The 12,261-nt window shown below is 44.7% G+C and overlaps 1 protein-coding gene across 8 annotated transcripts in view; it reads left to right on the top strand.

Moving 5' to 3' along the window:
* The window catches only part of ahi1 (Abelson helper integration site 1), a 375,133-nt gene that overhangs the window by 147,616 nt on the left and 215,256 nt on the right, over positions 1-12,261 (top strand). For all 8 annotated transcript variants that reach the window (XR_005460937.1, XM_038799412.1, XM_038799411.1 and 5 more), the window contains one exon: positions 5,548-5,688. Coding sequence is in view for 7 of the 8 variants with exons in the window: in XM_038799412.1 (XP_038655340.1) it covers positions 5,548-5,688 (141 nt within the window). In the remaining variant the exon portion in view is untranslated. The remainder of the gene's footprint in view (positions 1-5,547; positions 5,689-12,261) is intronic.

Here is a 12,261-nt window from a genome sequence, read left to right as displayed (position 1 = left end):
GCATTGTGGATAGCACAATTGCTTCACAGCTCCAGGGTCCCAAGTTCGATTTCGACTTGGGTCGCTGTCTGTGTGGAGTCTGCACATCCTCCCCGTGACTGCGTGGGTTTCCTCCGGGTACTCCGGTTTCCTCCCACGGTCCAAAGATGTGCAGGTTGGGTGGATTGGCCATGACAAATTGTCCAAAATTCTATGATTAACCTGGGACAATAGTTCGGCGCAACATCGTGGGCCGAAGGGCCTGTTCTGTGCTGTATTTCTCTATTCTATTCTATTCTACTGTATGTTAGTGATACATTCTTGACTTTATTGTTATTTGTTCCCTACCCCTCATTCCTCTCTCCACCCCCCCACTCCTATCTCCACCCCCCACTACTCTCTCCACCCCCCCAGTCCTCTCTCCAAACCCCCCTCTTCTCATCACCCCCACACTCCTCTCTCCCCCCACTCTTCTCCGCAACACTTCTCCACCACTCCTTTCTCTCCAGCCCCACTCCTCTCTCTCCAGCCCCAATCCTCTCTCTCCAGCCCCACTCCTCTCTCTCCAGCCCCGCTCCTCTCTCTCCAGCCCCCAGGCCTCAGTCGACCTCCACACATCTCTCTCTACCCTGCACATCTCTCTACACGCCCCACTCCTCTCTACACCTCCCCCACTCCTCTCTACACCTCCCCCACTCCTCTCTACACCTCCCCCACTCCTCTCTATACCTCCCCCACCCCTCTCTACACCTCCCCCACCCCTCTCTACACCTCCCCCACTCCTCTCTACACCTCCCCCACTCCTCTCTACACCTCCCCACTCCTCTTTCCACCCCCCTGACTCCTCTCTCCACCCCTCACCCATCTGCACTACATATGCAGAATGTCACCGTCATTCAAAGGACAAAATAGATCATTACCCAAAATAGATCTTGTATAAGAACTGAGCAAATGTTAGAATTGGGGAACTTCGATCGTGAGGCATGATAAGAGCTCCAATTCAGAGAAATTGAAACTGAGAATTGTTAGTGTTTCATTCTCCCACCTGGAAATGGTTGGGTATGGTCTGTGGCATTTCTTACAATAAATAAGACTCAGTAGAAACACAGAATTTTTACAGTGAAGAAGTAGGCCGTACGGCCCATCAAACCTGCACTGGCTCTCAAAGCGATTCTACCCAGACCCACTCCCCTGCCTTATGTTATATACCTTGCACATTCTTTCTTTTCAGATAGCAATCCAATTCCCTTTCGATTACCTTGGTTGAATATGCCTCCATATCCTCACATCACCTTTACTCTTTTTGTCAATTATTTTTAATGGGCGCCTCTAGTTCTTGATGCCCCCTTAAGTAGATACAATTTCTCACTATTTACCCTGTCCATACTCCTAAGGATCTTGAGTACCTCTATTAAGCCTCTTCTCAGCCTTTTTCCCCCAAGAAAACAGTCTCAACCAATCTAACCTCGTAGTTAAAATTCTTTATTCCCAGAATCATTCTTGTGAATCTCCTCTGTACTCTCAAAGAACAAAGAAAAGTACAGCATAAGAACAGGCTCTTTGGCACTCCATGGGGCTGGCTTTTAGCACAGTGGGCTAAACAGCTGGCTTGTAAAGCAGAACAAGGCCAGCAGCGCAGGTTCAATTCCCGTACCAGCCTCCCCGAACAGGCACCGGAATGTGGCGACTAGGGGCTTTTCATAGTAACTTCATTTGAAGCCTACTTGTGACAATAAGCGATTTTCATTTCATTTCATTTCATTCATTTCAAGCTTGCGCCGACCATGCTGGCCGTCTAACCTAAAACCTTCTACACTTCCGATGTCCGTATCCCTCTTTTCCCATCCTATTCATGTATTTGTCAAGACCGCCCCTTAACATCACTATCGTACCTGCTTCCCCTACCTCCTCCGGCAGCAGGTCCTGCCCTCTGTATAAAAAACTTCCCTCTCACATCTCCTCTAAACTTCGCCCCTTGCACCTTAGTGCCCTCAGAGCAATTGACTCTTCCACCCTGGGAAAAAGCTTCTGATTATCATTCTGTCCATGCGCCTCATAATTTTGTAGATTTCTAACAAGTTGCCTCTCAACCTCCGTCATTCCAGTGAGAAAAAACCTGAGTTTATCCAACCTCTCCTCATAGCTAATGTCCTCCATGCCAGTCAACATCCTGGTAATCCTCTTCTGTACCCTCTCCAAAGCCTCCACACCTTTCTGGTAGTGTGACGACCAGAATTGAACGACAAGAATTCCAAGTGTGGTCTAACTAAGGTTCTATACAGTTGCGGCAAGACTTGTCAATTTTTATACTCAGTGCCCTGGCTGATGAAGGCAAGCATGCCGTATGCCTTCTTGACTATCTTCTCCACCTGTGTTACCACTTTCAGTGACCTGTGGACCTGTACACCCAGATCCCTTTGCCTGTCAATACTGTAAGGGTTCTGCCATTTAAGGTATATTTCCCACCTGTATTAAACCTTCCAAAATGCATTACCTCACATTTGTCCGGATTACACTCCATCTGCCATCTCTCTGCTCAAGTCTCCAACCAAACTGTATCCTGCTGTATCCTCTCCAAAGCCTTCACATCCTTCCTGAAGTATGGCACCCAGAACCTGGTGCAGTACTCTAGATGAGGCTTAACCAGTCTTATACAAGTTCAATGTGACCTCCTTACACCGGTACTCATTATTCCTATTAATAAAACCTAAGGTTCTATATGCTATATTAACTGCTCTCTCAACATGCCCTGCCATCTTCAATTACTTATGTACCCTGTGCTCCTCCACCCTTTTTAAAGTTTTTCCCTTTATTTTGTGCTGTCTTTCCATATTCTTCCAATCAAAATGAATTAACTCACATTTCTCTACCTTGAACTTCATCTGCCACTTGTCTGCCCCATCCACCAAGATGTCTATGTCCTTTTGAAGTTGAAGACTATCCTTATTACAGGTGACAATATTTCCAATCTTTGTATCATCTACAAATTTTGAAATTATGCTCTCAATGCCACAATCTAGGTCATTAATGTATATCGGGAAGAGCAAGAGTCCCAGAACTGACCCTGGGAACGCCACTACAAACCTTCCTTCAACCTGAAAAACAACCTTTTATCACGAACTGTCACACAACCAATTTCTTATTCAAATGCCTACTTTTCCTTTTATTCCATGAGCTGGAGTTGCACTCACAAGTCTGTTGTGTGGAGAGACAGAGTCTCTCAAAACACCTGCCTTCTTCCCTAACTATAGAATCACCTATCACTGTAGCACTTCCACTCTTTCTCCTGTGCAGCTAAGCCACACATACAGTCCTCTGAGGAACCATTTTGCTCACCAGTATCCAAAATGAAAAAGTGGCTGAAGAGCGAGATAGCCTCTGGGGATTCCTGCACTACCTGCCTGTTTCGCTTGAATATTCTGATAGTCACCCATTCCCTCTCTGTCTGTGTGATTCTACGCTGTGAAGTGACTGTGTCTGTAAAAATGCTATCCAGGTAATTCTCAGCTTTGCAGATGGACCACAGGGACTCTAGTTGCTGCTCTGAGGGATATCTCTGGGCCATATTGAGATAACATCAGAGCCATTGATTTACAGAGAAGAAATAAACCATTCAATTTTTTGTTTAATAATGGCACTGCGGTTATCATTGCTGCCTCAGTGCTTGGGACCTGGGTTGTTTTCTGGCTTACGAGACAGTTCAGAAACACAATGTAGTCCCATTTTTCTATGTGAGTTCTGCGCATTTTCCACTAGCATGTGCATGTCACTTGATGTAGCCAATAGTGACCTGTTAGGCCAAGTGACCTGTTTCTGTCCTGTAAATTATATGAGTGAAATCTGTCACCTTTTTCATTTCCGGCCTAAATGAGATTCTCAGATCCACAGCAACTTAGTTGATTCTTAGCTGCCCTTTGAAATAGCCTAGCAAGCCATTCGAGATGGGGCTCACCACCATCACCTTTTCAAGGGGCAATTTTTTTCATAGAATCCTACAGTGCAGAAGGAGGCCATTCGGACCATCGAGTCTGCACCGTCCTTCCAATAAAGCACCCAAACCGAGGCCCACTTGCCCGACCTCGGGATAGGCAATAAATGCTGGTCTTACCGGTGACTCCAACATTGAACAAATGGGTAAGGATAGCAGGTTTCCTTATCTACAGGGTAGTAATTGAACCAGTTGGGTTTTAGCTTTGTGGTGACTTTACTGAATTCAGCTCTTTTATTCCAGATCGATTTATTTTAATGGAATTCCAGTTCTCAAGCTGTTAAGTACGTTGCTGTGGATCTGAGAGAAACATATAGGCTACACCAGGAAAGGATGGCAGATTTCTTTCCCATTAATAACATTAGTGAACCCCTGGATTTTTTTATTTTGTAGCTGCTGAGATGGGATTCAAACTCATGTCACTGGATCATTAGTTTGGTCCTCTTGATTACTAGACCAGTAACATAACCACTCTGTCACTGTACCACTAATATGATCTGGCCTCTGTACTGACCAACGTGACTGACTCTGAACTCTTCTCTGAAGTGATCTTGCAACCAGTTGTATCGAACTACTGCAAATATCAATAAGAAGATTGGATGGACCACTTGGCTGTGACCTAGGGGAGTGTTTTTCAAGCTTTTTTTCCCGGGACCCACTTTTACCAACCGACCATCTTTGGGACCCAGGCCGGCCAACCGTCACCAACCACCATTTTCACATACTGGGCGCACGTCCTGCTCTCTGCCGCTGCTTCTAGCAGGAAGACTCCATCTCGTATTTAAAAGCCAGCCACAGCCATTGCGCGCTTCTCCCCCGATCGGGAGTGCCGTGACCAATTACTCACGACCCTCCCGACACTTGCCACCCATCCGCGATTATGACCCGTAGTTTGAAAGACCCTTAAATCAAGACAGAACAAGGATTTGAACTTTGATTCTTTTGATTTTTCGAGTCACATGTTTTTCAGAAACGGAGTACAATAAAATAAAGCTGATAGTTCACACGTTTTCATTTTTGAATTTTAAATATCTAAAAAGAATACATACAGTCTGTACAGTGCAGAAGGATTTCGAGCCTTCACCAACCCTCTGAAAGAGCATCCCACCCATGTCCATCCCCTGCTTCATTCCCGTAACCCCACCTAACTAGCATATCTTTTGAACACTAAGGGACAATTTTTTTTTAGCTTGGCCAATCCACCTAATCTGCACACCTTTAGACTGGGAGGAAACCCGAGAACCTGGAAGAAACTGGAAGACACGGAGAGAACGTGCAAACACCAGGCTGCCACCTAAGACCGGAATCAAACCCAGGTCTCTGGCACTATGCGGCAGCCGTGCTAACCTAAAATATGATCATTTAAAAATTATTTTTAAGAAAATATTACATTTAAAATTTAACTCTTCTCTTAAAGCACTTCTGGTTTTATTTGAATAAAGTAACCAGATTTGAGGCTCAGTTATTGTATGTTTTGTTGCCTTTGTAGATCACTTCAGTTCACTGTCCAGTTGATTGTTTTTGACTATCAGTGTTGACCATGATTCCAGACCTTGCTTTCTTTTTCTTCCTTTTGGTAGGTGACCAAGTGGCAATGTATTCTGACCTTAATTACATGTCAGCAGTCCGTGATGTAGCCTTTCATCCTCATGAACACATGGTGGCTTTTTGTGCTTTTGGACCAAATCAGCCTATACTCGTCTTTGTGTACGATCAGAAAGGTGAGCTTATTGTTGAACTGCTATCTGGAAGAACTATAACTTAGTGTCCACTCCAATTTACACCAGTGCTTAATAATGTACAAAAAGTAGCTACTTTACAAATATGGTACTCCTGAACACATGTGTGTGTGTGGAAGGGTGGGGGGGGGGGGGGGGGGGGGGGGGCTAGTTGTATAAGCTTACCGTGCTTTTTTTTTAGCCTACCTATTTCTAAGTTTGCTCAGAAGTGGTATTGTTTCAAAAGTGTAGCTATTCTGTAGAATTGTTTTTAATCAACTGCAAGACCACAAGCTATACGCTTTGGATTCCCGTGGAAGTTCTTAGTGTTTTGCTAAAGAATTGCTGAATAAAGTAATCAGAATAAAGTTGGCCACAAGATTCAGCTAGAGTTTCAAAACTTAACTCCTAGCAAAGAATGACTTGCATTGTTTAGCTCCGGGACCAATATAATGTAGGTCAACCAATAAATTTCATATTTGAATATGATTCAGCTATGGAAATGAACTCAGTTTCTGTTATGTATGTTAGTACGTCATTCAGTTGATGGAAAAAAAAATCGAATGGGAATAGACAAGCTGTGTTTGTGTGTGGGTGGAGGAAGAATACCATACATTTTAGTGGAAACTTTGTGCTCCTAAGTCAAGTCTTATGTGGTGCAATGGTGTTAGCACTGCCCTTTCACTTCTGCAGGCTGAATTCAACCCATACTGATAAGTAAAGGTTTTCAGTCCAATAACTAATGTTCACGAGTGAAATGAGCTTAGATATATTTGGAATTGTCAATTTCCCATGACAAAGTTCACTGGTTTTGAAATGGAAAAGTTGAATTGTGGAGTAGCAGTTGCATCTGAGGTTGAATTTCATTATCTGTTCTTGAGAATTTGGAAACAATGGTAATGCAGTATATATTAAACCCCCCCCCCCCCCCCACATCCCTTGCTTAACCCTGAAGACATTGAAAACTTGTGGACTGGAGTAACACACAAGTGAGCTAGTTTTGAGTTTTCAATAATCTTGCGGCTGTCATTGTAATTTTCTAAAGTTAGTCCACAAATTGCCATTTTTTAAAAAAAACTGTTTACCAATTTGCTATTTGGGATTTGAATAATGACCCCTGAATTTATCCTTTGGTACCATAACAATTAGGCTACTTTGTTAGTTTGCTCTGAATCTAAGAACTGCTATACTGGTTTGAAAGCAATTAGTAGTGGGGGGAAATTGTTCTGATTTCCCTTATAGGTTTGCTCACAACGTTGCTGCATATGAAATTAAGAGATAGGTACAAGAGTAATCCCCGAGGACGGTAGCATAGTAGCACAAGTGGCTAGCACTGTGGCTTCACAGCGCCAGGGTCCCAGGTTCGACTCCCCGCTGGGTCACTCTGTGAGGAGTCTGCACGTCCTCCCCGTGTCTGCGTTGGTTTCCTCCAGGTGCTCCGGTTTCCTCCCACAGTCTAAAGACGTGCAGGTTAGGTGGATTGGCCATGATAAATTGCCCTTAGTGACCAAAAAGGTTAGGTGGAGTTACTGTGTTATGGGGATAGGGTGGAAGTGAGGGCTTAAGTGGGTCGATGCAGACTCGATGGGCCGAATGGCCTCCATATGCACTGCATGTTCTATGACCCGTTCCACCATTCAATAAGGCGATTGCTAATCCTATCCTAGCCTCAACTCCACCATCTTGCCTGTTCCCCATACCCCTTGACACCCCTATAGTTAAAAAATGTGTCCATCTCACCTGGGGCTGCACGGTGGCACAGTGTTTCAATAAGTTCACCTAATTGTTCTAAACTCCAATAGTATAGGCCCAAAGTGCGCAACCTTTCCTCAAAAAACAGCCCTTCATGCTAGGAATAAACCTAATGAACCTTCTCTGAACTGCCTCCAATGCAAGTATGTCCATTCTTAAATAAGGAAAGCAGAAGTACACAGTACTCTAGGTGTGATGTTATTAATGCCCTGTGCATTGCAGCAAGTCTTTCCTACTTTTATACTCCACCCTCTTGCAATAAAGGCCAATATTCCATTTGCCTTCCTAATTATCTTGCTGTACCTTCACACTAACCTTCTATGATTCATGTATGCAATCCCTCAGTACCCCAGCATTGTGTAGTAGGTCTCCATTCAAGTAAAATTTTGCTTTACAATGCTTCCTACCATTTTCCCACATTATACACCATCTGGCAAATATTTGCTGACTCACTTAACCTGTCTATATCCCTGTTCAGACTCTGTGCACTGCTCACACCTTGCTTCTCCACCGAGCTTTGTATCGCTCGCAAATTTAGCTACAATACACTCAGTCCCTTCCCCCAAGTCATCAGAACAGATTGTAAGTAGTTGAGATGTCAGCATTGATCCCTCTGGCATCCTACTAGTTACAATTTGTCAATCTGAAAATGACCTACTTACTGTTTTGTTATTTGGCTAATCCTTTTGTCCATGTAAATATATTGTCCCGACACCTATTTTGTGTAGTAACATTTTATGCATCTTATCGAATACTTTTTGGAAATCCAAGTCTATTGGTTCCTGATTGTCCATCTTACTTGTCATATCTCTACTAACAAACTTAAATAATTTCATAAGACCATTTCAAGTCTGCTTGATTGTCACGATTTTCTAAATGTCCTGCTACTGCTATCTTAATAATGAATGATAGCTGTTAGGCTAACTGGCCTAGAGTTTCCTGCTTTGTGGCTGGCCTACCTTTTTGAATAAAGGTTTTACATTTGTGGTTTTCAATCCACTGGGATCTTTCCAGAATCTCGGGAATTTTAGAAGATTGCAGCCAATGCATTCACTATGTCTGCAGCCGACCATCAGGTCCAGGGGACTTGTCAATGTTTAGCTCTATTAGTTTGTCCAGCGCTTTTACTCTTGTGATAGTGATTGTTTTAAGCTCTTCCCTTCCTTTCTAACCTGAGTTTTATTAGCTTGAACCTATGCCCCCTTATCATCCTTCACAATTCAGTTTCCATTAATATTCTTCATATAATAATTCTGTCCTAAAACTATTTTGCATGCCTCTTTAAGATCACCTCTCAGATTCTTTCTTTTTAGATTGAAAGACCAAGTTTCTGTAGTCTTTCATCGTAATTCGGTTGTCTTAATTTAGGAGCGACATTATCTGGCCCTCCTGGAGTAGATGCTGTGAGCCATTGGCTGCTGGCGGGGTCTTTCACATGACACCTTTGCATGGCTTGTGTGCTCTGCTGATGGGGAACACGCCACAGGGGGGTCACCCTCAGCAGGGCTGGAAAATCCAGCCCTAGAAGTTCGACTTGGGACACTTCTCTGCACTATCTCTAAAACTTTAATAACAAAGAAAAGTACAGCACAGCAACAGGCCCTTCAGCCCTCCAAGCCTGCGCCGACCATGCTGCCCGTCTAAACTAAAATCTTCTACACTTCCGGGCTCCATATCCCTCTATTCCCATCCTATTCACGTATTTGTCAAGATGCCCCTTAAACGTCACTATCGTCCCTGCTTCCACCACCTCCTCTGGCAGCGAGTTCCAGGCACCCACTACCCTCTGTGTAAAAAAACTTACCTCGTACATCTCTAAACCTTGCCCCTCGCACCTTAAACCTAATAGTTCCATTGATTCTTGGCAACCAAGAGCTGGCCACGGTATTCAAGGTGTTGTAATATCACACTTTTTGGGCTTGATGATTTCTTCATACATGTATTCTATTGTTTTGGTTATGCAGCGGTTCACTGTTGCTGGGCCAATATCCTGGAAATGCCTCCTAAACAGCATTGTGGGTGTTCCTACACCAAATGGACTGCAGTGGTTCAGAAGGATGGGCAATAAATGCTGGCGTAGCCAGAGACATTCACATTCCATGGAAGAATAATTTAAAAAAAGGTTCAGCATTGTATTGGCATTGGTGCTTCATTGTTTGGACACATTGAATGTTGAATATGCTAAGTCTCCTCCAATTTCTTCCTTTGCTATTTCAACAGCATTGATGCGGTTTGTGATTTTTCCATTTTCCTAAGTATGCAAAATAATTTACACTTCTCAGCATTAAATCAAAAAAATCATTTGCTCACGTGCATGTTTTGCCCATATCTTTCTGTTTTAATTCCTGCAACTTAACTCCCCTTTGTAAATTTGTCCATTGCGTTTCTTAATCCAAGTTTTTGATACAATTGATGCAAATTCCTTGGCACCTCACCCCCTCAGGATGTTAACAGTGGAGGATTCAGGGATAGTAATGTTTTTAACATTAGTGGGAGATGGTAAGTTTCTCTCGTTGGATATGGTCCATGCCTCATACTAATGAGTCTGTAGTTGTCTGTGTTGGTTTTATTACCCTTTTTGAAATTGTTTAATTTTTCCTATTTCCACTGGCATATCTCGGGCGGAATTCTCCGCTCCCGGGAAAAATCGGGAACGCTATCATGAACTCAGCCGAGTTTCACGACGGCCTCGGAGGCCGCTCCTCTCACCGTATTCACCCCCACCCGGTGGGATAGGAGCGGCGCTCCGTTATTCTCGGCCGCCGGGCCTTGACGCTTGCGCCTATGTGACGTCAGCCGCGCATGCGCAGGTTGGCAGGCTCCAACCCGCGCATGCGCGGCTGACGTCATGACGGCTCAAACCCGCGCATGCGCAGTGGCCGTCTTCCCCTCCGCTGCCCCACAAGATGTGTCGGCTTGATCTTGCGGGGCGGCGGAGGGGAAAGAGTGCGTCGCTTTTAGACGCCGGCCCGACGATCGGTGGGCACCGACCGCGGGCCAGTCCCCTCCCGAGCACGGCTGTGGTGCTCCCTCCCCTCTCCGCCCCCCACAAGCTTCAAACGGGCCTTTGGCGCCCATGTTCACGACGGCAGCGACCAGGTGTGGTTGCCGCCATCGTGAAACGGTCGCTAACGGCAGGCCGCTCGGCCCATCCGGGCCGGAGAATCGCCGATCGCCATGAAAAACGGCGAGCGGCGACTCTGCAAGCAGGGGGTGGGAGAATCGCGGGAGGGCGCCAGGGGGGCGTGAAATGAGTCGCCCGGCCCTCCCGCGATTCTCCCACCCGGCGTGGGGAGCGGAGAATCGCGTCCCTCATGTCCAGCGATTCCCTTAGACTGACAAATTTCCAGTGACATATTGTTTAGCCCTGGAAATGTTTTTGTTTTGAATAATTTAAGCCTGCCTAGAAGTTGTATCTTTATATTAAAGTAAATCATTTTTCCTATTATCTCTACTTGCATGTCGCTCATGTCTTCCGTGTTGAAAACTGAGTTTTCCGTGGGGCAGCACGGTAGCATGGTGGTTAGCATAAATGCTTCACAGCTCCAGGGTCCCAGGTTCGATTCCCGGCTGGGTCACTGTCTGTGTGGAGTCTGCACGTCCTCCCCGTGTGTGCGTGGGTTTCCTCCGAGTGCTCCGGTTTCCTCCCACAGTCCAAAGATGTGCGGGTTAGGTGGATTGGCCATGATAAATTGCCCGTAGTGTCCTAATAGTAAGGTTAAGGGGGGGGAGTTGTTGGGTTACGGGTATAGGGTGGATACGTGGGTTTGAGTGGGGTGATCATGGCTCGGCACAACATCGAGGGCCGAAGGGCCTGTTTTGTGCTGTACTGTTCTATGTTCTATGAGTTAAGGTTAACCTGATTAAGACATTTAAAAAAAGAGAAGTTTAGTAACAGGGAGCTCTTCAGAGCATTAATAAAATTTAAACTAAGATGTAAACCATTTAAAGGATAGTGCAGTGAATATGGCCATAATAGAACATGCAAAAGTGAAATATACTACTCGGGGATCACAGCAGTGTTTGCTTTAAGCTGTAACCATCTAGACGTTCCACGTCAAGCACAACTTAACCCTTTCAAGTTACAACAAGTGAGTGGCTGCGCAGAAACGTGCAAAGGTCCATCCACTTAACTGAATAGGCAGTACACAACAAAAGAAAATTAGGGTTCGTTGGACCACAGATGTAGAATTCGCTGAGCTAATGATAAGTTATGGAAAATGGCATACATTTGGGAATGAAAAAGGTGAAAGATGTTGAGGTTTACCAAATGGTGCTTGGCAAATTGAACGCCTACCCTTTTACATATGTTCCTTTGTGCTATCTGGGATCTTGAGATGATTTGAGCACAATTACCCAGACTCTGCTTTAAATGTTGAGGCCCACGTTCCTTGGTTTCAGTGACGCAGCCATATAAAGAAGAAATAACTTATCAGAAGAGCCAGAATGAATTTGGAAATGAGGGATGGACAGTGTAATGGGACATGAGACTCGATTTGAATGTTTTTTTAAATCCATAAACAGTTCTACTGGATATCAAAACACTGAACACTTAAGTCTGGCGATGTGTGGTCTGACACCAGAAAAAATGACCATGAAAGCTACTGGGATATTGCACAAAGACAAATGGTTCGCCAGTGCCCTTCGGGCAAATTAATCTAATTTTTCAACCTGGTCTGGCTGATCTGTAAACAGGCAAGAGAGGAGGAGATTTTTAATTTCCCCTGAAGTGCTGTAGCAAGTCAGTCAGTGGTTATATAATTGGTTCACGAAGGGGGCCTGTCACAACCTTTCCAGGATGAATAGGGATGCAGCTTGAATGCA

This window comes from Scyliorhinus canicula, chromosome 6, assembly GCF_902713615.1.
Source record: "Scyliorhinus canicula chromosome 6, sScyCan1.1, whole genome shotgun sequence".
Taxonomy (NCBI): Eukaryota; Metazoa; Chordata; class Chondrichthyes; order Carcharhiniformes; family Scyliorhinidae; genus Scyliorhinus; species Scyliorhinus canicula.
Note: the sequence above shows the minus strand (reverse complement) of the source record. Positions and strands in the feature narration are given on the sequence as shown.